General features: G+C 43.6%; 2 protein-coding genes across 7 annotated transcripts; one reads left to right on the forward strand and one right to left on the reverse strand.

Moving 5' to 3' along the window:
- Positions 1 to 108: 108 nt before the first annotated feature.
- Positions 109 to 26217, forward strand: pde7a (phosphodiesterase 7A). Of its 6 annotated transcripts, XM_026179517.1 has the most exons (14): positions 109 to 154; positions 4108 to 4258; positions 16758 to 16818; positions 18274 to 18306; positions 19491 to 19580; positions 20149 to 20312; positions 20426 to 20489; positions 22603 to 22799; positions 23130 to 23261; positions 23372 to 23463; positions 23603 to 23747; positions 23826 to 23922; positions 24027 to 24107; positions 24210 to 26217. In XM_026179517.1, the coding sequence occupies exons 2-14, from the start codon at positions 4121 to 4123 to the stop codon at positions 24482 to 24484; spliced, it is 1569 nt and encodes a 522-aa protein (XP_026035302.1). In that variant the 5' UTR covers positions 109 to 154; positions 4108 to 4120; the 3' UTR covers positions 24485 to 26217. The 6 variants fall into 6 exon arrangements, with proteins under 6 accessions (XP_026035302.1, XP_026035301.1, XP_026035303.1 ...); XM_026179516.1 differs by lacking the exon at positions 109 to 154 and having other exon boundaries at positions 3238 to 4258; XM_026179518.1 differs by lacking the exon at positions 109 to 154 and having other exon boundaries at positions 3238 to 4258; positions 19494 to 19580.
- LOC113028808 (protein ANTAGONIST OF LIKE HETEROCHROMATIN PROTEIN 1-like) lies at positions 1141 to 3557 on the reverse strand. Its single transcript, XM_026179260.1, has 3 exons — positions 3513 to 3557; positions 2804 to 3009; positions 1141 to 2265 (listed from the first exon to the last, which is right to left on the reverse strand). The coding sequence occupies exons 1-3, from the start codon at positions 3555 to 3557 to the stop codon at positions 1368 to 1370; spliced, it is 1149 nt and encodes a 382-aa protein (XP_026035045.1). The 3' UTR covers positions 1141 to 1367.
- Positions 26218 to 26812: the final 595 nt, after the last annotated feature.

Consider the following 26812-nt stretch of genomic DNA (forward strand, 5'->3'; position numbering starts at 1 on the left):
CAATCGACGTGTAGCTTGGAGCAGCTGCTTTCACACCATTGGTCGAGCTAAAACAAGGGCGGTTTTTTCCCCCTCTGCTCGCTCCAACAGCACCATCTCTGGCAGGTGGTGTGCGCTCTTAAAGCGTAAAGTAGGCTAATGTGTAGGACGATAGGTAGGTAGTCGTAGTGAAAAAAACCCGCCGCGTAGGGTATTAATTTTTTTTGTTTTTTATTATTATTATTTTTTGAGAGGGTTGCCAGATTTGCAGTGCGCGTCGCTACGTTTCCTTTACACCCAGCGGAGTCGCAGTGAGTGAAATGAGCATCGGGGTTCCCCTCTCTGAGCCATCCAGAATTATACGATGCTACCTATTATGCCGCCTCAGACACGAGAATTCGTGAAATTCCAAATTTATAAATCAGTTTTTGAAAACAGCACAGCTGTGCTAAATTTGGAAACATTGGACCCTAATGATCAGTAGTTTACTGATGAGGCAGCAGCTCTCCAGGGCAGAAACAATGTTCTTATGTTTCTCCTCCTTCTCCCTGAGGCTCTTCCACTCCAAGCTGGGTCCTTTTTATCCCTGTCTCTCTGTAAATAGTTAGATCTCATATATTTATGTTATTTATGTCCTTTTGTTACTGAATTTGTATATTTTATTCCTGTCTGTCTGTAAATAGTTGATGTCATATATTTATCCTTTTGTTACTGAATTTATATATTTTATCAAATAAACATTTATACTGACAAATGTCTTTGTTCTACTACACAGCAAATATTGGCACCGGACTTGACAAAAGTAGAATTTATTTCATATTACACCAATAACAAAACATACTAATACAGTGGGATGCATAAGTTTGGGCAACATTGTGAAAAGTAATTATTTTCCTGTACAAATCGTTGGTTGTCACAATAAAAATTGTCAGTTAAATACATCATATAGGAGACACACAGTGATATTTGAGAAGTGAAATGCAGTTCACTGGATTTACAGAAAGTGCAATAACTTTAAACTAAATGAAGCAGGTGCATAAATTGGCAACACAAAAAAAGAGGAATAACATAAATATGTAGTGTATATCAATGTGTGTGTCTCCTATATGATATATGTAAGTAACATTTTTACTGTAACAGCGATTCATACAGGAAAATAATGACTGTGAACCTTCACAGACACTAATAATAAGGTTGCCCAAACTTTTGCACCACACTGTATATAGGAACATAGTGAAGACAAGTTGCAGAGTAAAAAGAGGTTAGTTTATTTTGGAATAGAGCTCCATTCATTAAGAAAATGTTAAAAAGACAGGAACACTCTTTAGAGGTTTGTGGGTGGCTCTTAAAAGAGCCGTTGTGGGGAAGTCGTTCAGACTTCAAACAGGCTACTCCTTTGGTTGCCAAGACACAGCTCCCTCTGCCGAGAAGTGAGCCATGAACTTCTCCCTCACCAGGACAGCCTCTCTGGAGGAGTTGTTTGCTGCCACACGACCCAGGCCTTGCAACGGCTCCACCACAGCAGGCGCCACACCTCCCACAGCAGGTGCCCCTCTCTCGTCCACACAGCGCAGAAAGTTGTGGAGAACACACGTTGCCTTCACACACTTCTCGGCAATTTCAGGACGGAGCTCCATGGCGCGCCGATACAACCTCCACTGTGAGGAGAGGATACCGAAGGCACCCTCCACTATCATCCTGGCCCTGGAAAGGCGATAATTAAAGACCCTCTTCTGTAAAGGGAGGAGGCGTCCAGGGAAAGGTCTCATGAGCTCACGCCGCAGCGGGAACGCTTCATCAGCCACAAAGACGTGGGGCTGGGCTCCACGGTGTTCTCCACCAGGTAGAGGCTGGTCTGGAGGCAGATGGAGAGTCCCAGCCCGAAGAGCCTGACCAAAGGTGGAGTTGGCCAGGATACCACCGTCGCTGGTCCTCCCGTACCCCCCAACATCAATGACGCGGAAGCGATGCTCTGCATCCACAACCGCAAGGAGAACAATGGAAAAAGTTCCCTTGTAGTTGTGGAACATGGATCCTGAGTTGGGGGGTGCCTTCGTCTGGACGTGCTTCCCATCCAGAGCTCCACAGCAGAGAGGGAAGTTCCAGCGCTCCTGGAATCCCTCTGCAATGGACCGCCAGTCTTGAGTTGAAGGCACAGCCATGAAATCGTCCACTAGACAGTCCCAGATGGCCGTCGCTACCTGGGGGATGATCTGGCTCACCGTGGACACACCGACTCGAAAACTGAACGCGATGGTCCTGAAGGAGTCCCCGGTGGCAAGGAACCTGGACAACAGTGTTCAAAATGAGTATTATGTGTACTTCAGTTACAAAATACATTATAGAAATTACAAAACATGAATCTTGCATAGAAAATTTTGTAAATATAAGGATAATTACATGATATATATTTGGTATAATCTGGAACAATCTGCCGTGATTTTAAACAAATATTCAACTATCCCAGAATTAAACCAGGTCTAGATGTGAAAAGGAGTGAGTATCACTACAAAGGTTAACCCACATTGGTCCTAGTACAAGTTTGATATCAGCAAACACCGAGAGCATACCTATGACACCACAGCCATGCTATCATTCAAACACTGATAACAGCATAAATCGAATTAAATCGGGACCTGATGAGACCGTCAGTGTATCACTACAAATATTGTGAAGTCGTGTCGTACCAGTTTGCTATCGGTAAACACCGAGAGCATTCACTCTTAGCATAGCACATCCATGTTAGCAGTGTATAAATGGATGGTTTAGCATATATTAGCGCAGGTATCATTACAGGACTACCGTATTAAACACTTTTACTAACCTCAGGCAGATGGACAGGCGCTCTGCTGGTGGAATTGAGCGCCTGTAATTGGTGTCTAGGCGGGCAATTCTGGGACCGACGCGGGAAAGCAGGTCCTCAAACTGGCCGAGTGACAGGCGATGATATCGCTGGAATCTGCCGTCATCCAGGCGCAGCTCCTGTAGCAAATGGTGAAACTCACCAAACTGATCACGCGTCTCGAGGACCTGATGGACCCAGGTACGGCGAGGACGTCTCTTACGCCGCTGCTCTGCTCTCCACAGTAAATAAAGAAGGGAGACTCTCTCTTCAAGCGCTAGCTCGACAGCTGCCATCTTTCAAAGATACCGGTCTAGCACAACTTCCTCCCACATCCCTCCCACATTTCCGGTTCACGCGCGTGAAAATATGATATTTTGGGGCGCGGGCGATTTTTCTTGGACACGTGTAGAGGTCGCGAATGTGCAGGCGTCAAGTTAGGGGCGTTTTGGCGTTTTTTTCACGCGCCCATCGCGTTCGGTGTGAACACACGGTTAGTGCTTTACGGTCAGCGGCGAATTTAGACAATTGCTCCTTCATCATGCAGCTCCAGATAAAAAGACGGAGAAGCCCTACGTGTTGATAAAATCTCGCCGGCGGTATAAAGTGTGAATGAGAGAAAGCCTCCCCCCTTCCTCCTTCTCCTCCTCCTCCTCCTCGTCCTCCGGGCCAACGACCGACGAGCTCTCACATCCTGGAGCTGCCTCACTTCGTCCGCCGGCGTAGCATACAACATGATATGTTGATGACATTTTTTGGAAGTGGTCGTGCCTTTTGTTTACACGCCGGGATACGTGATATGCGGATCTGCGAGCGCCACGAAAGCCGAGCGAGCGGGCGTTTTTTTCTGCTTTGAAAATGAGGAAGCAATTTCATAAAGACCCAGAAAATGGCAAGAAGGTCTCGTCGTCCGTGGGCCCGGATTTGAGTAAAATGAGAAGGAAAGAGGCAAATGCAACAGCAGCATGATTTATTACTGTTATCATTATTTTTTAAATCTGACAGAATGACACCAAAGGTGGTAAAACTGGAGGTAGATGAGACACAGCATCAATGAAGGCGATCTGCACAAGTTTTAAGTCGCTCATGATGAACAGAAATACTTTGCAGCTCGATATCAGATCGTTTCCACAATAGTGAAAGATTTTTTTTTTCTTTTTCTTTTATTTCTTGCCCCGGCAGATTTTCTAGTTAATCACTCATCTGCTTTTTTCCGCATTGCATCTGCTGTCTTTTTTCCCATTAAATATTTCATTTTTTTTCCTATATTTTTGATCCGGATTCAGCCCTGACTATTCAATGGAAGTATGTTATCAGCTGCCGGTTTTGCCTCTAGACAGGCCGGTTCCCAAGCATGTCCTCAGCCGAAGGGGAGCCATTAGTTTCAGCTCCAGCTCTTCTCTCTTCGGGGCTCCTGATCCAAGACAGCTGTCACAGGTAAAACACGTATCATTTCCTATCATCTGATCACAGTGGGCTCGATTATTTTATTTTATTTTATTTTTATTTATTTTTTTGGGGAGGGGGGGGCACATGCGTCTTGAAACCCACATCATTTTCAGAAACCATATAAATAATCCACAGGAATCTTGCAGGTGGTTGCTGGATATTTAGGCCCCATTTCTCTCACTCACTCACACACACACACACACACACACACACACACACACACACACACACACACACACACACACACACACACACACACACTGCGAGAGCTCTCCACCAGAGGCATACTGTATATTCTTATCTTCAAGAGCCTAAGACACACACCAAGTCATCACCCAAAGCCAACTTTACATTTGTGTATGTTTCCCCCTGATAAAGGCCTCTTCAGTTTAAACTTTGTAGCCTTCCTCAGAACCATGATGCTGAGGTGTACCAGCTCACTCCTGGGAGTCAGAGGGAACGTGCCACACAGTTATTTATGTTAACATGCTGGGAGGAGAGCTTAAATCATTGAGTCATGCTTGAACTTCCTACTTTCTCAGAGTGTTGAATTCTTGAAAATGTCCCTCTGGTGAGCCTACCTTTGTTTATTCCTCTTGCTTCTCAAAACAGCCTGTGTGTGTGTGTGTGTGTGTGTGTGTAGGGCAGCAGGGGTCATGTTCTGCTTGACTGCCATGTACACACAGACACTGGCAGGCAGCACAGTGCATTTTGAATACATTAGCCAATCGCTGAACCACATTTGAGCACGTGTCTGAGGTAATGGTACCATCTCTTTGGCCTTTGTCCAGCGCACTAGTTTAATCAAGGCATGTGCCTGCGATGCCAGCTCACAACAAAAAGCTGCACGTCATGTCACCAGTCAATGAAGTCCCTTCTCCACGGTGTCGCTCCTTTTTAAAAGGGAAGCATCGTTACTATTGATTCAGTGTTTCTTGACAAAAGTAGCAGCGGGGTATATTCTCGTGCCGTTGGGGTCACATCCTGCTAGTTGCTTGTGAACAGAAACTCCCACGGTGTTGCACGGCACCTCTCAGCCCATTAACTGAGCATTAAGCAACTGTCTATGACTACGTGAGCGTCCTCTTCAATGGGCCATCCATTAGTTCTTTGTACAGGACCCTGCTCCACATATCCACCCATGTGTGTCTCTGCTTTGAGCCTACATCCATCCTCACAGGCAGCCCCTTCAAAGACCGATTCATAGGCCTGTTGTCAGCACTCTTTTTCTTTTTTTTTCTCACTGGGTCATTAGTGTTTGTCCTTTGGTGACCAATATCATGCAATCTTGGATAAGTTGGCTGGACCATGTGGTCACTCAATAACACTCTCTGAACACACTGTGCAAACATCTCTCTCTGAGTCAGTCAGGAGGCTTTTCATAAAACCAATTCAACATCCTCAAACTGTCCTTGCACAATGGTGGTTTCTGGACCATAGTCCAAAGGAGGATTCCTTGGGGGAAATCCTAAATCCTTATAAGGAAATCAATATAAGTATAATGCTGCATTGTTCCTTTTATGTACAAACAGAATCCGTGAAGCCGTTCTGTCTCCTGCTCACGTTGATCTCTCAGTTCGGCCGGTCTGCCTTCACAGCCTTTGCTTCTTTGTCATAAAAAGTGCACTGTTTAGTGTTAAAATCATTTCCCATGAAACTGGACTGGAGAAGGCTTACAAACACTGCAGACAACATTGAGACCAGCCTACGTTGTAGTCATTTGTCTTTATCCCTTGTGAACATCGGCAGAATTGGTGAACCTGCTTGCATACGGCAGTGTCACTCAGCCTTTGTCACCAAGCAATTACACTTCTACAAATATTGTTTTTTGGGCCCTATTTATGACCATAAGGGTGCATTTGTCCTTGGTGGCTGCTGTGTTTTTGTGTGTGGTTCCACAGGCCTGTTGTTTGTGGAAGCGGGGCTGGACTACCATTGCAGAAAGAGGCAGTTAGGCATGGGCCTCAGCTCTGTGGGCAGTGGTTTGGCTTGCTGCCAGGCTCACAGATGGTCGAAGTCTCAGTCCCTTTTCTTTTCTCTGGCTATCTTGTTCCGCTCGCTCACAAGCTCCCTCTTTTTCTTTCTCCGATGCACCCCTCCCCTTCCCTCGCCGATGAAGACATTTCCTCTCGTAAACAGTGGACGAAAGAGTAGGGTCGGAGTCTCTGAAGAATATGTCACTCTGTGACTGTGGAATTGTTATGATTGGGTGTAAATATGCCGTTGAAGAGGCGTTGAAAACAGCAACGGCATTAAATAAACGGGGCCCATTTATCCATTACAATGCCTCCATTGTCTTTAGCACAATGGGTGTTGTAAGTTGATCAAATCCCAAAAGTGGGGTGAAAGATGAATTAGAATTTTCCTGGAATATGGCGTCGCATTGGCTTCTCTTGGAAAAAGAGAGAACCAAAGACACGAATAAGTCAGATTAGGTTGATGCAAAATGAAAGGACCAAGAGGAGGACGCTGCAAAGAGTCATGTGGTTCTCATCTAAACTACAAAGCACAAATGCATTTGCACACAGCTTGACAGTATGTTACTTGTGTTATTACATACATCTCATATTAAGAGATGATGCACAGGGTGGGAACGAGAGTTTCTCATCTTTTTGTTTGGCTGTCGTGAGCTGCTGCCAGTAACGCACGGTCACACGGTTGCGATAAGGCTTTAAACTTTCAGAAAGAAAGATCCTGCAGAGATAAAAGGGGGTCAATAAACAAATACGGAGTATTGATGAAGCCTGAGCAGTGCGATGATTTTTGGTGATAAAGGGAGGAACGCAGCTTTAGACTGGGAGAACTGATCTGCTATCAGTTCGTCATATCACAGTGAGAGATATCATCAGTGCTGTAGTGGCTGCTGACCCGAGATTGGCTCCTCATTTGAGATGTTTACGCACAAGAGGAGATGATGATGATGATGATGAGAAGCCCGTGCATAAGGGTGGAGGCTGGCACTGCTTGTTTCATTGCTGCTGTGGGTGTTTCTGTGGAGAGGTCGATAAGGGAATACAGTGCCGTGCTTTTTTTTTTTTTTTTTTTTTTTTTTGTGGGAGTTACTTTGTTGATTTTAACTGAACCGATAAGGTTTTTTTTGTTTGTTTTTTTTTCCTCCTGTGCAGTGCCATCAGATTGACGTCGTTTCAGGATGTGGTAAGAATGCTGAAGGAGCCGTTCAGACTCTGAGCCTGGTGTTTCACAACCTTTCACAAAAACATTTAACCCCTGCGCCGCCAAAACTTTTCACGCTGAATTCACACAGTTGAGCTGGAATGCACTGTGCTGCTTGCCGATAAGAAGGCGGGGGATTGCGGGTGTTTATTAACCCGCTGATTAATAAAGAGGAGCCAAATATTGCACCCTGTCTTCATTCAACCATACACACTCCTCACCCTTTCTGTTTGCCTCCCTGTCTCTGCAAGGGGCCCCCTCTTATCACGTGACTGATCTGTTTTTGTGCTGCAGCGTCGAGTGCTGTCGGCCACGAGAGTGTGGCTACGCACTTCGACAGCCACAACATCAGCGCTGCTTGATTTTTATTCTTATTTACTGTGGCTTTATTGACGTATGAGCCTATACAGGAAGGGAGTCTATTTCTCAGTGCTACTGGTTTCAAACCTCAGACAGATCGCGCTGGTTGGTGACCTGGGTTTCGTTTGTTTTCCTCAGAAGGCTCTAAGGAGGGACGGGGCATGAAGTTGGCCCCGAGAGGCAATTAGAGCCTGGGGATGATGTTTGAGATGAATGAAATTCCTGTGCAGCGTAGACTTACAGTATGTGTGTATATAAGGCCCTTTTAAGCACTCGGTGTAAAAAAAAAAAAAAAAAAGAATTTATGACACACTTGGCGACTAGTTAAAAGTTAAATAACAATAAAAAATCACTGATTGTGGATATATGACTGCTTGACAGGCAGGCCGCCTTGTAACACTGCTCACTGCTACACTCGTCATCATTTGCTGGCCAAGATATCAGGCCAATTCACCCCAGGCCTCTCCTCCAAAGCAGCGGGCGTCTCGCAAAAACTAACTGCAGCTGCAAAAACTAACAGTGGACACAGTACTCATAAAACACTCTTCCAGCAGGTAGACTCTATCCAGGGTTTTAGTGTATGTAGTGGCTAAAATATATATTATACACACATGCGCACACACACTCCAGATCTGCTTTTGTTTATAGGTTAGCACTCAGTTTCTGGAATTTGGCGTCCCACACAGCAGAGCGCTGCAAGAGGCCATAAGTCAGAAGGAAGCTTTTGGTTTATGAAAAACCCGTCCACCTGCTTTTTATCTCGAGCATTTACATATATGTGTGTGTGTGTGTGTGTGTGTGTGTAGGGTTTATGTGTGCACTGCTTTGTTTTTTGATATGTCAGTTTATTGGAATACTGCTGGCTTCCTCATTTGCTTGGCCCCAGCTGACTTGCTTACTGGAATAGGCAGGTCCTCAGTTTAAGTCAAATTCTAAGATCTTTATAACCTAGTAAAAGCCAGTTTTAGGCCTGTGTTTCAAATCAGGAAGTGTGAGAATGTTTCATTCGATTGTGCCATTGAAAGGGCATCAGGCATCTGTATCTGCTCTTTCACGGTGCTCTGGTGAAAGTGCTTTTTGAGCAATGATTTTGAATTTCTGAGTGTTTTGAAATGAGTGTTTTTGGGTTAATTCTGCATGCATTAATCATACTGCATGTTTTCTGATATTTGTTTGTGTCTGTTTAACTATACGGGTGAGAAAATGACAAACAACGAAGCCCTGGGGGTCAGCCACATAGTGAGGAGTTTTCACATTAGGTCCTGACCTCAGAAACCTGAGTGTTGTGCCCCAAGGCAGTGGCGCTAAGCCGAGATAAGAAACAGAGCTGTATGTAAACGAGCTTAGATGGAATTGCAGGGAGAACAATGGTTGCGCTGTTAGGCCTAGTGGTTAAAACGCCAAACAGAACTAAAGCTAGCTTGTTCTCAGACTGCTACAATCAAAAACCAACAGACTGCAACTCATTTAAAGGCACTGAAAGCAATAGAAGTTTTGTTAAATTTTTAAAGCTATGTTGAAGTAAATTGAAAAAACCTTCAGAATGAGTCATTGTTACTCATTTAAGTTTTAATAAAGTGTATAATTCAGAAGATTTGGTGCAAATTAAAGGGAAAAACCAACATGCGTGTTAGTAAGATGTTAGGCTCACATGTGCCTCAAGAACGGCTTTGGTGCATCTTTGCTACGATGTCCCAAGTCTCTTTAGTCACTGGAGGGATGACTCTTCCGAAAAATATTCCCTCAGCTAGTGTTTTGATGGAATGGAGTGGAGATACCGATCCCTTTGGTATAAAAATTGATAAATTGACCTAAAAGTTACCGAAAATATTTCTGCAAAAGGCATTGTAGAGTTTGTTTTTCCTTTATTTTCTCTTTTGTTTTGCTTAGTTTTTTAACTGGTAAATATCTCTATATATACTCATCTGACACTTTATTAGTTACATCTTGCTAGTACTGGGCTAGACCCTTTTTGCCTTTAAAGCTGGCTCGACACATTGATACAGCGAGGCGCTGTGGTGGAATGGGACATTCCACCACATGCCAAAGGTGCTCTATCTGATTGAGATCAGGTGACAGTGGAGGCTGTTGTGAACCTGTTGTCATGTTCGAGAACACTACGCTGTGGTCATAACAGGATGGACATGATCAGCAAAAACAATTCTCAGTTGAGGCCCAACATGTGCTAAGAAAATATCCCCACACCGTTATAGAGCATCACCACCAGCTTGGACCATTGACGTCAGCTGGGACGCATCCTTGCTTACATGTCGTTTACACCAAATTCCCAGTAATTCAGCAGTTTATGAAAAAATAAAAAAAGCCTAGTTCAAAGTCACTCACATCACCCTTTACCCCATTCTGATTCTCAGTTTGAACTACACCAGGTCATCTTAACCATGTCTGCATTCCTGATTGCACTGTGTAGCTGCCATGTGATTGGCTAAAGAGATACTTATGTTACTGAGTAGTTGAGCAAGTGAACCTAACGAAGTGACCAGTGATCGAAGTGATATGTACTTCTGTAACAACCAGCCACGTTGATACCAAATACTGATACTAGCTGATGAAATCTACCTTTTGACATGCAGACTTGCGTAACTTTCCATGTTCTCATTCCTCAGTGTTTTTGGGCAAGAGTAGCCTGGGGACCTGAGCAACTGTCATTACTTACAGGTTCTTTAACAGCAAGTGGGAACTGGGTAGAAGGGGGTTCATTTTTTGCTGTTAAAATATAATGATTTGTTTTGTTTCATAGGGGCTCTGTGATTGACATGTGCCAGCTAGTCTTTAAACTAGATGTCTATATACCGAAGGTGTGGCCAGCCCTGTTGTTTGTGTGGTGATTTGTTAACGTAAATGTTTGCTCACTCACATGCCATCTGGACTTGTAACTGTCCTCATTTTGCCTCCTTATGCAAAGCTAACAACTTCACACTGTGTTTACTCACTCCATTTGCAGTTATTACAAGTTATTAGAAAATCTAGATGGCAAGATTAGCATATCCTGTACACACGTATCTCTGGTTTTTGGTAGCTATAATGCTCGGGGTGATCAGGAGAGAGTACAAAAGTGTTGTGTAAAACTATCTTGAACACACCAGAAATGGCTGGATGGTGACTTCATGGCTTTCCAGCCCAGTGAGTCACGTTTCACCCATCACACCCCTGTTTTGCTTTAACCTAATGTTTAAAGAAAATGCTAAAGAGGAACAGAAACTTGCAAGAAATTTTAATCTGGGCTCTGCCTTGTTTCATCCCTGAGGCTGTTGGTCAAATGCAAACTGGCACTGCTCCAGAGTGAAGTCAGAGTTTGTAAAGCTGCAGTTTCTTGGAGGACAGCTCGAAGCAGCTTGGAGTAACTTTAACTGTATTAAAGTCATTGGGAAACAAATCAAGCAAGTTTTGGTCATGACATGAAAAAGGGCATTCACTAGTATCTACCTGCCACTCTAAGGCTTGTATTGTTACGTGCAAGAAAATCAAGACCTCTTGTTTTTCTTGTGTGCACCATATACAGTGGGGCAAAAAAGTATTTAGTCAGCCACCGATTGTGCAAGTTCCCCCACCTAAAATGATGTCAGAGGTCAGTAATTTGCACCAGAGGTACACTTCAACTGTGAGAGACAGAATGTGGAAAAAAAATCCATGAATTCACATGGTAGGATTTGTAAAGAATTTATTCGTAAATCAGGGTGGAAAATAAGTATTTGGTCAATAACAAAAATACAACTCAATACTTTGTAACATAACCTTTGTTGGCAATAACAGAGGTCAAACGTTTACTATAGGTCTTTACCAGGTTTGCACACACAGTAGCTGGTATTTTGGCCCATTCCTCCATGCAGATCTTCTCGAGAGCAGTGATGTTTTGGGGCTGTCGCCGAGCAACACGGACTTTCAACTCCCGCCACAGATTTTCTATGGGGTTGAGGTCTGGAGACTGGCTAGGCCACTCCAGGACTTTCAAATGCTTCTTACGGAGCCACTCCTTTGTTGCCCGGGCGGTGTGTTTTGGATCATTGTCATGTTGGAAGACCCAGCCTCGTTTCATCTTCAAAGTTCTCACTGATGGAAGGAGGTTTTGGCTCAAAATCTCACGATACATGGCCCCATTCATTCTGTCCTTAACACGGATCAGTCGTCCTGTCCCCTTGGCAGAAAAACAGCCCCATAGCATGATGTTTCCACCCCCATGCTTCACAGTAGGTATGGTGTTCTTGGGATGCAACTCAGTATTCTTCTTCCTCCAAACACGACGAGTTGAGTTTATACCAAAAAGTTCTACTTTGGTTTCATCTGACCACATGACATTCTCCCAATCCTCTGCTGTATCATCCATGTGCTCTCTGGCAAACTTCAGACGGGCCTGGACATGCACTGGCTTCAGCAGCGGAACACGTCTGGCACTGCGGGATTTGATTCCCTGCCGTTGTAGTGTGTTACTGATGGTGACCTTTGTTACTTTGGTCCCAGCTCTCTGCAGGTCATTCACCAGGTCCCCCCGTGTGGTTCTGGGATCTTTGCTCACCGTTCTCATGATCATTTTGACCCCACGGGATGAGATCTTGCGTGGAGCCCCAGATCGAGGGAGATTATCAGTGGTCTTGTATGTCTTCCATTTTCTGATGATTGCTCCCACAGTTGATTTTTTTCACACCAAGCTGCTTGCCTATTGTAGATTCACTCTTCCCAGTCTGGTGCAGGTCTACAATACTTTTCCTGGTGTCCTTCGAAAGCTCTTTGGTCTTGGCCATGGCGGAGTTTGGAGTCTGACTGTTTGAGGCTGTGGACAGGTGTCTTTTATACAGATGATGAGTTCAAACAGGTGCCATTCATACAGGTAACGAGTGGGGGACAGAAAAGCTTCTTACAGAAGACGTTACAGGTCTGTGAGAGCCAGAGATTTTCCTTGTTTGAGGTGACCAAATACTTATTTTCCACCCTAATTTACGAATAAATTCTTTACAAATCCTACCATGTGAATTCATGGATTTTTTTTTCACATTCTGTCTCTCACAGTTGAAGTGTACCTCTGGTGCAAATTACTGACCTCTATCATCATTTTAAGTGGGGGAACTTGCACAATCGGTGGCTGACTAAATACTTTTTTGCCCCACTGTAGTTTGCATAATGTGCACTAATGCTTTTTCAGTCTCTAAAGCCCTAAAAAACCCTCAAACTACCGTAAGAAATAAAACAAAACTTTAATTACCAATTAAAAAAAAAAAGAAGCTCAGTGCTGGATGTCTTTTTATATGTTGTAATTTCAATTTTGTAGTTAATTAAAGTGAATAAACACTGTTCTTTAAACTTTAATAAATCTGTGTAGGTTCTCAGTCATCCAGGTCATAGTAATCTAATAGTAGTTTAATAAATTAAGTGTGCATGTGACATTTAGCTCAAGTTCTTCAGTTGATATCTTGCATCTGTCTTCGTATCTCAGTCACAGCTGTGAAGCATAAATGCCAGAAGCGCAAAGCTTAAAAAAGTGACTTAACTTCTTGTTGGACCATGACAGGCCCATGGTTGTCTGGCTTTGTGTGTTGGTGCAGCAAGGCGTGTCAAGGGTATGTGAGGGTGTGTGTGTCTCTGTGTGTGGGTGTGTTGTGGGCTGGCCATTTCAAGGGTAAAATTTGACTTTCCCTTCTGTTCACAGTGAGAATGTGATATACACAAAGTGCAGCTCTTGCCAACTTGTTGTACAAGGGAGGTCATGGCAGTAAGTGCCAACTGGCTGCTGGGTGTGTGTGTGTGTGTGTGTGTGTGTGGCCAGGCAAAAGGTTTTGTTGGTGCTAGCTGTGTTAGCAGGGCTGGTCACTCTTCATACCCACTCTTAGCCAGCATTATACAGTTCCCACACGTGTTGCAGCCTATTCCAGCCCCCATCTTACACACACACACACACACACACACACACACACACACACACACACACACAAGCTCCGTGGATAACATACCCACAATCTATAATGCTCACACTAAACACTGCACCATGTGTAAACACAGAGGCCTGTTGACACTAAAATACAGCTTTGCACATTACCCACCCTGAGTCAAGCTGTTTGCTAGGCAGTAAAATATTAGCTTTGGATTGGTGGCTGTCATGAGCTTAGAGTACAGACATTGCTAGGTGTATATCTGTGTGTGTGAAAGATTCACAGTAATCCTAATTATATGAGGTAATGAGTGTACAAGCCAGAGCATTTGTGTTTTTGCATGCGTTTGTGTTTGGTGTGACCTGCCGGCTGTCGTTAAATGGCCACAGATTAGACATATTTATCAAGCCCATTGCTGTACTCTGTAGTTGTGGACCATAATACAGAGCTTCCTAGTTTTGCCTTTTTAAATCTATTTTTACTATAACTTTCCTTTATATAAAAATATGCTCTCTTTTCATTAGAGTGCTTTGAGTGAAGGGTGCCCTGTGTTAACCTGGAGGGTTAAGGATCCAGTAAGGCCCTTTTGTTCTTTAGAGTTGTATACAGTGAACAGGTTGGTTGTCAGTGGACCAAAACATCTTCCTTTTAAAAACAGTTTGTCCTAGTAGAGAGCTGTAAGTCTGGTACCGTGTCAATCAGTGAGGTAATCTTCCAGTTATGCAGGATCTCTGTGAAAGGAGTAACTCTAGACAAGGGTAGCCCCATTAGCGCGAGTGAAGAGTTGACCTGGAGGGGGGCCAGGATGTGTAAAGTGCACAGAGAGGTGAGCCAGCACCTTACTGTAGCCTTGGGCAGCTGTCTGTCAACAGAGCAAATATGTAGTTATGGCAGTCGTGCCTGCTACAGCTACTGCTGTGCAAGTAACACTATTGTCGCAGCTGCCTTCATGCACTGGAATACTAGTTAGGACTGGATTTTGTTTTTTGTGCAGAGAATAAAAGTAAAAATTTTATCCTCTAATGGATTGTTATCCCAGCCCAGAGTGTACCCTGGGATAGACTGCTGACCTCCTGCAACCCTAAGTTGTATAAGCAATTAAGATGAATGGATGGATGCATGGATAAAGAAGTAAACAGGGTTTGCTGGAACATTTTTCAATGTTTCTTCAACTCATTTGCTTCCTCTCTCGAAACCTGAATAACCTAAATGGTTTATTTCCTGGTTTATTCTTCTTTTCTTTTTTCCCCAATGCATTAAAAATGTATCTGCAGCCCGCGTACCAAAGCCGTTTGCTGCACTGCTGACGAATATTGAGGAAGTATTTACATATTTTAAAACATGATGCGTCAAGTGCATTACTTTACAGGAAATGGTATTGTGATTTGTTTGGATGTGATGCTGAACCCAGTGTTGACTGAGAGAAGTATTTCAGGAAGTTACAGCATTTACGTGGTATTTCATGTTCGTGGGTTACAGTAAGCAGTAAAAGTGATATTCCAGAAGAGTTTTGTGCAGTGAAGTTAATTTTGCTTTTGAAATTGCTACTAAATTGCATTTCAGTAAATTTCATGAAACTCTTTCTCTGTCTCTGTGTGCAAGGAACAATAATATGAATAAAGTTCCCTGATGTGCTTTTTATTTTATGGGGAGGGGTATCTGTGTTTGTGTGGGATCTCCCCCGAGTCCTCCTGCTTCCTCGCACAGTTATAAGATACTCACGTTTGGTTAACTGGTGATTCTGAACTGGCTGTAGGTGTGAATGTGGGTGCGATTGGTTGTTTGCCTCTTGTGATGGACTGGCAACCTGTTCAGGGTGTATCACAATGCTTGCTCGTTGACAGCTGGGATAGGCTCCATCCTGAACTGAATGACGGTTAAGTAAACGAATGGGCGTCGTTCAATGCACGTTAAAGATTTATTCATCATAGTGCAAGTCTGGTTGTGGCCTGTCTTAGTCCACTGCTTTAAAGTGTGCTTTTTGGATTATGGAAGGCATAGACCGAATCCTAACACAGGGGTACTATTTAGAAAGGACTGAGTGTTGTTTAATGTTATTTACGCATAATGCTCCCTCTGCTTTTGTCTTGCATTGAAAAGGTTTTTCATCATTTTATTTTTCCTTGGCACACTCTGACATGGAATAAAAAGTCTAAATTAAATGTCCAAATCTAGATTTAGCTCAGACTTTATTGAATAAACAGTTAGCAGATGGCCACTAAACACTTCCTGTAACTGCTTTTAAGAAGACAAAGCAAAAAAAGTCTTTTATGAAGCAGCTGCCAGAAGCTCTGAGTTTAGACTCTTAAGCTGATAAGTTGACTTGTTGCTAGCTGGTCCGTCACATCTGTACAAGCTGTCAATTCCACCATAGTCACTTTTACTAAATCAAAGTGCATTCACGTGCTGACATCAGAATAAATAACTTTAGAAAATATATCTATACTTTTAATACTTCTGCATTTTCAAACTATGCTTTGAGGCAAATCTTTAAGTTGCATAAGAACCTCACACATCAAAAAAAATACTATTGGTGTCTGTGTGTGTGTTTGTGTGCGTGTGTCCCCAAATAGCACATGTGTTTCTCACATGCCTGATAGCAGTGCCGAATCAGGCTGATGACACGATGCTAGAGCATGTTTATCAGTATAACACCAGAGTATACAGAGTACACACTGGAGATTAGAACCTGCAGCAGAAGCATTACACCACCCTCCTCTTATCAAGTCCTGCATATGCATTAAAATGTAAAAAAAAAAAATAATAAGGCACATGTTTCTGTTTCAGAAGAAGTGTTTTGGGGTGCGCCTGTTGTTGCACTGTGATTGTTATAGTAAGAAAACAGCTGCAGGGCTCAGGTTTACAATTATTTATTGAACCAATAAAAAGAAGTGATGTTTCGAGCACCACTGGTCTTTATTGGTGATTAGGGACTGTTATACTTCACACGTGGTTTTGGACAGGCGGGACCTCTTTGTTGTTCGGCAGTATTTGTAATTGCGTTGCACTGTATCGGTTGAACAATAGCTGATGTTTTCTTTTTGTTTCTTCTGTTTTTTTTTTCTCCCGCTCAGAGACGAGGGGCCATCTCCTACGACAGCTCTGACCAGACAGCGCTGTATATTCGTATGCTAGGTAAGTGTTAACCTGCTCTTTCTACATACACACAGTAGAGACACAGTCACACTACTTCGAGACCTCAGAAGGTTTACCTTCTCTGTGATCGTCTCCATTTCTTATTGTTAAAATAAAAGCACTGAGATGCGCATTTAAGGGCATGTCCAGAATCCTTTCAATCCCTGGCCTTTTTTAATCTTCAAGTCACGATAGGGTTCAGTGTGTGTGTGTGTGTGTGTGTGTGTGTCTGCGTGCATGCATGTGTATCGGTAGTCTTCAGTCTTAAAAGTTCAATCAGATATGTGATGAGCATACGGTTTTTATTTTAACTGTAAATAAACTAAAGCGTCTCTGGCTGAGGTTATTTTTTTGTGTACATATGCGTGCATTCGTGCATGTCCATTCGCACTCAGTGACCCTAAAGAGGATAAGCAGCTTAGAAAATGGATGTGAGGATGAAGGTTCATAGCTCTGCCAGGCAGATGGAGTCAAATGCATCTAGGAAGCAGCCAGTTCAGCTCCGTAATCAATAAGGTTACTGGGGATAATGGTGCGATTAGAGGCTGGTTATACCCCTGAGGTATGTGTACTAAACAAGGATGCTGTCTTGCATGGAACTTTTGGCACCTCATATCATACTTGTTGGCTGGGAGGTAGCAGCAAAGAAGAAGAGTAGAATTGCTTGAAGTGTTATCCTGTCTGTATTCTTCTTGGATATTTTAGATTGCTGCTATGAAATGTAGTGAGCGGGCAGGGAGCTATCAGTATTAGACGCAGTTCAGCGTGAAAAAAAAATGTGAAAAAAACCAAAAATAACATATTATTGTCATACTTTGTTTCTTTCCAGCACGATCATGAGTCGACTGCTGCCTAGTCTAGTCATAATAACAGCATTTCATTGAGCTGAGTGAAGGAGCTTTAGCTTTTTAATCATTTTACTTAGCTAAGTATGATGGCAGTCTCATATGTCACAGGCATAAAGCATCTGTGTGTGTAGATTTTCAGATTAAATTAAGTGTAAGGAGAGGCACGCTAATGCAGACGGGTGCTGGCCTGGGCCTGGGTTCAGTCTGCCAAGTTAATGCTGATGTGCTTTCAAATAGCAGGACTCAGAGCTTTTGCCTCATCAGTTATAATGACATGACCTACATTCACCCCAGAGCTCCAGCACTAATGCACCATAGGGAGACGTGGACCCTTTGACACTCAAAACGCACTAATCACGCAAACTCGCGCAGACAGACGCGTTCTGGGCCCGAGCACGTGTGTTTGCATCTGCAGATGTGACAGATGTGCATACATATGGGCATATGACGACTGCCTAAAAGTGCATGAATTGTGGTGTTTTTTTGTTTATTTTTGCAGAATTCATATTGTGCAATCGAAACTAAACATTCATGAATAGCTTTTCAAAGTAATGTTTAGCGCCGCTATGCCGTGAATAGTAATTCTTAGTTTTTGGTATTTTGATAGGAACTTGTGTAGTATTCAAACAGCTGTTTGCAAGTAAGTAACAAGGTGGTTGTGGGAACACACTGGTGTGACTGCTTTTTTTTTTTTGTTGTTGTTGTTGATAAACTGATGCACACGTGACACAATTTAAGTGCTATGCTGGAAGCATACCATCTCACCTTTAATCAGTATACTGCAGTATAGAGTCTTGCTGTACATACAGTGTTGCCTGGAACAACACACTAGCATTTGCTGCATCAGTCATAGCACCATCCTGTCACCTCACTGTGCTCTCACTGCTCTCGACTGCAGCCTACAAGCAAGCAAGCAAGCAGGCCGGCCGCCGTCTGTTAGGTCTGAGTTTGGAGCCTGTCTCTGTTTCTCTGCCTGACTACTAAAACCAGTCACAGATCGGCTATAGATCCTTCTCAGTGGCTCGGAGTACTAATAGTAGAGCAGACATGGCATTGCATGCTCAGCTGTTTGACTTGTCTGTCCGTTGAGTTTCCTCTTCTGGAACATGGGAGTGTGTGCTTGTGTGTGACTGTGCCCGCACATGGATAGTCCACACTGGGTCTTGGTCAAATAGTATTTTCCACAATCTCTTGCTTGTTTTAGCTTGCTGGGGAGTACAGAGATGATGGGTTTTACCACAGCGTCCTGTCACACGTCATGATTTAGTTCCAAAGCTTCACATAAGAAGGATTATTTCCTTGTTTAGAAAAGCTGAGACACGATTGGGGGGGGGGTGGGGTAGGTTTTCTGTCAACACTCTGAGGTATAATAAATGGTTTTCTGTAGGTTTTCTAGAAAAAAGCAAATTTGAAAGATTTTGTTGATTATTTTGTTAGGATTCAGTGCTATGAGGCTATGACAGTGAAGTAAAAGTGTTTGACATTAAAGCAATTTAAGCACAAGCTACTAAAAAGGGCAGGTAGCAAGAAACACGGGGAGAAATAACAGTTTATAATAACAGAAATCGCAAAAATAGCAACTAGTAAGATATAAATATTTGCTCTGTCTTTGGATGTTGCCAGAAAACCAGAGTAAGTTTCAGCTTCTTAAAAATCCAAATGAAAGAAGATTTACTACATTGTCATGTGGTAAAGCCCATCTTTGTGTCACTAAAGCAAGATAAACTCCAGGATATAGCGCCAAAAGATTACTAATTGGATGCACTTCTGGACTTCTTTTCACGCTGTATGAATCTTGAGGAAATAAGTGTTGATTTCTTCTAGGAGATGTGAGAGTGAGAAGTCAGGTTGGATTTGAACCGGAACGTAGAAGCTCCCACCCGTACCTGTGCATCGACTTCCGAACGCTTCACAGTGAGTACAGCCCGAGCATCTTGACTAAAAAAACCAGCCTCCCCGGTAGGAGTCACAGACTAGTCCTGTCCTGCGTGACTGAAAGACGCCTGTGTTCTTGTCTCTGAGGTGTGCCTTACTATAAACCTTGTTTGAGGCTTACAGGTGCACGATAAAGCACCACTTTCATTTTTCAATGAAAACGTTTGAGTGTACTTGTTGACATTTTTGACCCAAGATTAATCCTACCTCACGCTGACGTGTTTCTGGATTGCAGCGACAGTTTACTCAGACACAGTGCCTTTTGTGGGGTGTGTGCGTGTGTGAGAGAGAGGGAGGGAGAGAGACCACTGACAAAGCATGTCTGCTGTGTGATCCCAGACGAAAGGCTTATGAGTGGGCGGCTGTGTCAGCAGCAACTGTTTGTGTATTGCTGTGTTGGTGTCAGATCCCCACCAAGCTTGTCCGAGCCAAGTAATTCTCCGGGCCTAACGAGGTTTAGAAATGAACATGCCCCAACGTTGTCGTCTGTTTTAGATGTTGTATCCTTTGTAAAATATCGTGTGCGTCTGTGTGTTTGTGTGCGCAGCACGGCTGGGCTGCAGCTCCACGTCGGCCAGCTATGATCCTGAAAGGCGGGTCCACAGGCTGCTCAGCTTCCAGAGATACCTGCATTCGTCCCGTCTGCTGCGAGGAGTCCCCCAGCAGATACCCCTCCACATCCTCGATGAAGATTACACTGGACAGGCTAGAGTATGGGACTATTTGTAATATTTGGCACCACAATAAAACAGAAGTGCACATTTTCTTTTTATAATTTATTTTTTCCAAACCTCACGTAAAACTCTCTCTTTTCTCTATCGTAGTGCATGCTGGAAAAAGTCGGGAATTGGAATTTTGACATTTTCCTCTTCGATAGGTTGACAAATGGTAGGTAAAATATAATCTGTAGGACTTCTGAGACGTTGTTCTAAATGCCATGATGCCTTAACTGACATCAATCAGCCACAACGTTAAAACCACAGTTCCTACCTTGTGACCCAAAAACAGCCATCAGGGAACGGACACAAGACGTGCAAAGTGAAGATTTTACTCTGTTGTGGACACAGACGGCACAATGTCGCGCGTGCGCTGTTGTTGCAATGTAATGGCCACTCTACATCCACATGGAGCCTCACGCTTGCAGTCTGATTACAAAATTTGCGTGACTTTAGAGGCCAAGAACTAGAGTGAAGGTGGATCACAAAAAGACAGGAGACCGAGCAGGAGGTGGCAGAGCTGAAAATGCTTCTGTTGGGAATGAGGCAGATTTCAGATCAGATTGAGCAGTTTGGATACAAAGTTAGAGAGGGAAGTCTGAGATTGTTTGGACATGCAAATAGAAGGGATGATGGATATACTGAAAAAGGATTTTGTGACAGTCGGACGAAAAAGAAGCAACCTGGCAGGAGGAAAAGACTGAGACCACAGATGCAGTGAAGGAGGACCTGCAGAGGTTTGGTGTGACACATGAGGATAGATATGGATAGAGTAAGATGGAGGCAGATGATCCTCAGTGGCTATCCTTAAAGGGACCAAGTAAAAAGAAGAAAAGGTGTGCGTGTTCTGACTCTGAAACAATGTTTCACGAGTGGCATTTATCAAAGTAACACCCGCATGAATGAGAGCACTAAAGGTGTTGTAACAAAATGATCAATATTCACTCCACCTGTCGGCGGTTTTAATGTTGTGGCTGATTGTCGTGCACACTGACTGGTGAATCCTGACCTCTGGTTGAGATTTAAAGTGTTGGCGCTGGTGCCATCTATCTGATACCTGGCACAGTTTTAGGATTAGCTCTGCAGCTATGTCACTGTTTTACTTTAAATATACATCAGCTGTTTTATGTCTAAGCAAAGCCCAGGCTTGACAGAAAATGAATATACAGTGCTGTATTATTTAGATTTGTATTAAACTAAACTCAAATTATTTTAAGTGTATTGGTGTGGAGGCCCTATATTTATTTATCTGTGTAATAGGATAGAAGTGCATACTCTTCTGAATTAGCCCCTCCTCCTTTCTGTGTGTACTCCTGTAACCTCTAAAATCCTCAAGAATATTTTTCCATAAGCTGTTTTCACACATGCACTGTAGCCCTAAATTTCTCTAAACCTCACAGACTGGTGCGCTGTCCATACTCCAGCACTCGGCAGTGGTGCGTGGGAGAAATGTCAGTCATTTCTCCATTAGCAGGTCTTTTCATCTGCGTGCTGCATAGTACAGTGTCCATGTGATGTCTGATTGCACCAGTGTGCAAATAGCGCAGCTAATACTCTGGCGTATTGTGCGCTGCCTCCTCCCCTCTGCGTCCAGTAAGATCCCTCGCTCAAACCACCAGGAGTACTTCCTGTAGTGAGAGCATGTCTGAAGCAGACAATTTCCTGCTGTGTACGACATGCGAGAAAGGATAACGGGGGAAAATATTCCAACTCTCTTAAGCTGACGTGTGAAAGGAGCCTCAGAGATTGTGCTTTGTATTTTCATCATACTCCTTTTTTTTGGGGGGGGGGGGGGGGCAGCTGGTCTGTGTGAAAGCCAGACTGCAGCAGTGGAGTTCAGGAAGTCAGTGGTAAACAAAAGTAATTCGTTTTTTCTACATTCTCTTATTTTTGAACCACTAAGTGCGACTCTCGTAATGAGGATGAAAAGGAATCTTATCATGTATATAATTGCACATCCTGCACTGTATAATTGAGGTAACCTCAATCCAATCATCAAAACAGCTTTAAGACATGTTCTTGACCCGTCTCTGACTTGACCCGAGTTAAACTTCAAAAGCAGGAGTTAAGAATTGCAGTGGTGAGAATCACAACTATTAAAAATTAGACCGAGAAGGAGGAGGTGGTGTAGTGGAGGCAGAATTAGGAAAGATGGATGCATCCATAAAAAAAGACTGGCAATAGAAGTGATTATTGTTGAGTTCAGCAGCGTTCAGTTGCAGCTTTTATAGGTGAACTTAAGGGATGAATGCAGAGTGATCATTCTGATTTGATTTCTTGCTCAGGAAACAGCCTGATCACCCTGACTTTCCACCTGCTGAACCAGTATGGGCTGGTGGAGCTCTTCCAGCTGGACATGGTCAAACTCTGGAGGTTTTTGGTCATGGTTCAGGAGGACTACCACAGTGACAACCCGTACCACAACGCTGTCCATGCTGCAGATGTCACACAGGCCATGTACTGCTACCTGCGAGAGCCCATGGTGAGACAAAACACTTGAGCTCTTTTGGGTTTAAGTAGCTAACTCTCACCCAGTCCTTTGCTAGCCACAACAAGGTCTTCTTAAAAAAAAATCTTGCATAGCCAAGGTTTCTTGCTTCAACAGTATTCAACTCACAGTACAGGCTTTCCTCATCAGCTTCTTTCAGTCTAACCAGTGAATGCTACCATTAAGATGTGCGTTTGATAATGCATCCAAATAAGTGCTCTTACAGACAGATTTTGAATAAAAGTATGCTATTTGCAGAGCTGAGAGTTCTTCGGAGAAGGCATTCTTGTATTTTAAACCCTTCTTGCATTATTTTTTGTGCAGCTTGCCAAGTCTCTGACCTCCAAAGACATCTTACTGGGACTCTTAGCAGCTGCCACCCATGACCTGGACCATCCTGGGGTCAACCAGCCTTTCCTCATCAAGACTGACCACTATCTTGCCACACTCTATAGAGTAAGGCAACAAAGCAGTCACTCTTTAGCCTGCCTAACTTATTAGAAGACTTCAGTGAAGGATGTTGTACGATGTATTAAATTAACGTGCACACACAATTTCTCACCTAGAATACCTCAGTTCTGGAAAACCACCACTGGAAGTCAGCAGTGGGTCTGCTCAGAGAGACTGGGCTGTTCTCCCATTTGCCTGCTGAGGACAGGTCAGTCTGACACTGAGAAACACAAAGAGAACTCAAACTGTGCCACTTACAAGGCTGTGCAGAAACGGAGTTCTTTCATAAGACTGCTCTTTGCTTTAAAATGTGTTTTCTTAAACAAACATGCTTTGTAATACCTCAGGCTGAACATGGAGAGGGATTTGGGTTCCTTAATCTTGGCCACGGACATCAGCAGGCAGAATGACTACCTGTCCAGGTTTCGCTTGCACCTGGACCAGGAGAACCTGTGCATGAGCACCGCCAGCCATCGTCATTTCGTCCTGCAGGTCAGTGTTGGTTTAAAAAAAAGCTCCTGCATCTCAGCAAACAGCAGGTTCATATTTATCTTTGCTTTTCCAATGCAGATGGCCCTGAAGTGTGCAGATATCTGTAACCCCTGCAGACCATGGGAGCTGAGCAAACAGTGGAGTGAGAAAGTGACAGAGGAGTTCTTCCAACAAGGTTATCTGTCCATATTTTTCCCTTATTTGTTTTGCTCTTTCTTCTCCAGATTGGAGGTCCTTTCTTTCTTCTTGTTTATTAAAGTCTTTGTTACACTCTTGCAGGAGACATTGAGAAGAAGCACAAACTTGAAGTCAGCCCACTTTGCGACAGAGAGATGAACACAGTCGGCAACATTCAAATAGGCAAGGATTTTGGCTCTGTTTTTATTCCCCCGTTATCAATGGCTTGCGTGTAATGCAAATACTCGTCCTAATCAGCACCTGCCACCCTTTCTCCTCCCTCAGGCTTTATGACATATGTGGCTGAGCCGCTGTTTGCAGAGTGGGCCCGTTTCTGTGACACACGTCTGTCCCAGACCATGCTGGGTCACATGGGGCTAAACAAAGCCAGCTGGGGAGGCTTACAGCAGGAGCCGGCTCCGGTCTCCGAGGAGGCAGAGCCCAGCACGGCCTGCGCAGACACAGGAGACGCTGCCACCGCGCCGAGTGACGGCAGCACAGCTACGACCGCAGGAGGAACCAGCTCCAAAGAAATACCTCAGGGAAGCAGAGAATCCTGACACACTCCTTCTGTGCCATTTCACCTCAACCTCGTGACCCCTGGGGGCCTCAGGGCCTCACAATACACTGAGGGGGTCGGGTGGGGCACCCAGCGGTTTGCGGCCACGCCGCTGCCCCACCCGTTCCGAACACCTAGTTTATGTTTTGTTGCTTTGGCCTCCCATCTTGATAAACCACTGATTTTACTTAATTTATTTAATTTTAATTCCTCTTTTTTTTGGCATAGAGCAATACATAGATACCTCATTTGGCTACTGCTGTATTTTTTCTTTTTATTTGCTTTATTTATTTGTCCTCTGTAGTTTTGGCATTACTGACTGAACGCACCACCTTTTTTTTTTTTTTTTTTTTTTGAAGTTTGTGAACTTTAAGGGGAAAGCAGTATAAGAACTGAAGAAGACCTTTTTTCTGGTATTTTTTTTAAGTGCCATTTGAAAACAAAGATTTGAAGAATGATCTGAACTGTATTGACTGAGACAACTGGAGTGTTCAGACCTTTCTAAGACTTTGGAGTAATGCCGTTGTTGCATTGGTATTGAAGATTCTTCCTCATGTAAAAAAAAAAAACAACAGAAAAAAAAAATGTGACAAGCCCAGTCCTTTTGCTGCCTCTACGAAGACTGTTTACGCGTCTTGTTTGTTTTGTATCTTTCCGTCGAACTGAAACGAATCACGTCGGCCCCACATTTGCCTTCGAAGCACAGATGTGAAGAAACCACTCATTTTGAACTGTTACCCCCACCCCCCACCCCCTGTCAAAGCCATGAGCAGAACCTTATTCAGACACACCAGATGCCATAAATGACTCCACCTGTTCTACCATGTGTTCCTGCACTCCCGAATAACAGCGGCGTTCGATGAGCAGCTTTGTTTCCAAGACATCCTGTGAAGGTATTATAGGAAATAGTCTCTTTCTGATGTTTCCACATCATCCAGTCCTGGTTAAACTTGGGGCAGTGGGGTGAGGGTGGGTGGGAACCTTCCCTGCCAGACTGGAGGGTGGTTAGTCACCGCACATGCATCTCACCTGGAAGTCAACTCCACGCAACTCGACTTGCTCAGGGTTTGCAGACGTTTTTTTGTTTTTTTTTGTTTTAAAAATTTATTTCTTTTTTGTAAAAGGGGAGGAGGATAATGCAAGTTTTTATTATTATTATTATTGGGTGGTTAGGATCTAACTAAGGAGTCTCCCTCTCCTCAGAATGTCTCACAGCCACATGAAACCTAAAGGACTGCTCGACTGATGCCTTACAACTATGCACAAACTATGCTAAGTGACCAAACCAACTCCTGTTCCCATCAACTGCATGGCGTGCTTGTCTTTTGATGCACTGTCCGATCCCTTTGCCTTTTTGTTGCGAGGAACAACTCCAGCTATCTTTTCTTTTCTTCTTCTTTTGTGCGGAAACAAAATTGTCGAGTGAATTTGAACATTCCATTTCTTCGTGTTTGGTTTGTCTACTTTGATTCTGTATAGTGCCACAAGTTGTGTTTGTGTTTATACATTTTGAAAGATAACAGGTGCTTTTTTTCTTACTTTAGCTGATTTGTATTTTGCTGTTAAGTGCTGTAAGACTGTTGACAAAAACTGTTTACAATTTGTTGCGACAGCCATTTTTTGGGAAGACTTCAGTGTCAAGCCAGATTTTGTAAAGGCTTTGCTGTATTGACCTTTTTGATACATGCCTGTTGCAGTTACAATTTGAATAATAAAACCCGTTGTTGACAAATGCTTGAGTTTTACACCAGTTAATAATCACGTCGATACTGGCAAACTGTGAAACCAGTAGGCCCACTCGAGCTCTTTTTAGAGGTACAACTTGCTGCTACTGGGTTACGACCCCTTTTTGCCTTCATATTCTTCATAGCATATATTCAACAAGGTACTGGAAAGATTCCTCAGACATTTTGGTCCACGTTGACCTCATGTCGTCACACTGTAGCTGTGAATCTGCTGCTTCACTATCCCAAAGCTGCTCTGTTGCATTGAGATCTAGTGACTATGGGAGCGATTCGAGGACCGTAAACTCATTGTCATGTTCAAGAAGGCAGTTTATGATATGAGCTTTGTACATGGTGTGTTATCCTGCTGGAAGCCAACTCAAGACGATGGGTACACTGTGGTCGTAGAGGGACGTGGTCAGCAATGATACTTGGGTAGGATGTGCTGTTTAAACAATGCTCAGAAAGTGTACCAAGAAATTATCCCCCACATCATTACACCACTAGCAGCAGCCTGGACCTTTGATACAAGGCATGGTGGATCCACGCTTTCATGTTGTTTAAACCCAGTTCTGACCCCTGAATGCATCACAAAGACCAGGCAA

Source organism: Astatotilapia calliptera, chromosome 9 (assembly GCF_900246225.1).
Source record: "Astatotilapia calliptera chromosome 9, fAstCal1.2, whole genome shotgun sequence".
In the NCBI taxonomy this organism is placed as follows: domain Eukaryota; kingdom Metazoa; phylum Chordata; class Actinopteri; order Cichliformes; family Cichlidae; genus Astatotilapia; species Astatotilapia calliptera.

Excerpts from the sequence above, each read along its gene's own strand:
- pde7a (XM_026179517.1), top strand. The coding sequence starts at position 4,121 with ATGGAAGTATGTTATCAGCTGCCGGTTTTGCCTCTAGACAGGCCGGTT. Across the intron at positions 19,581-20,148 it reads CGACTTCCGAACGCTTCACA|CACGGCTGGGCTGCAGCTCC; the intron begins GTGAGTACAGCC and ends TTGTGTGCGCAG. Across the intron at positions 23,464-23,602 it reads CATTTGCCTGCTGAGGACAG|GCTGAACATGGAGAGGGATT; the intron begins GTCAGTCTGACA and ends GTAATACCTCAG.
- LOC113028808 (XM_026179260.1), bottom strand. The coding sequence starts at position 3,557 with ATGTTGTATGCTACGCCGGCGGACGAAGTGAGGCAGCTCCAGGAT. Across the intron at positions 3,010-3,512 it reads AAGTGAGGCAGCTCCAGGAT|GTCCTCGAGACGCGTGATCA; the intron begins GTGAGAGCTCGT and ends TGGGTCCATCAG. Across the intron at positions 2,266-2,803 it reads CGCCTGTCCATCTGCCTGAG|GTTCCTTGCCACCGGGGACT; the intron begins GTTAGTAAAAGT and ends ACTGTTGTCCAG.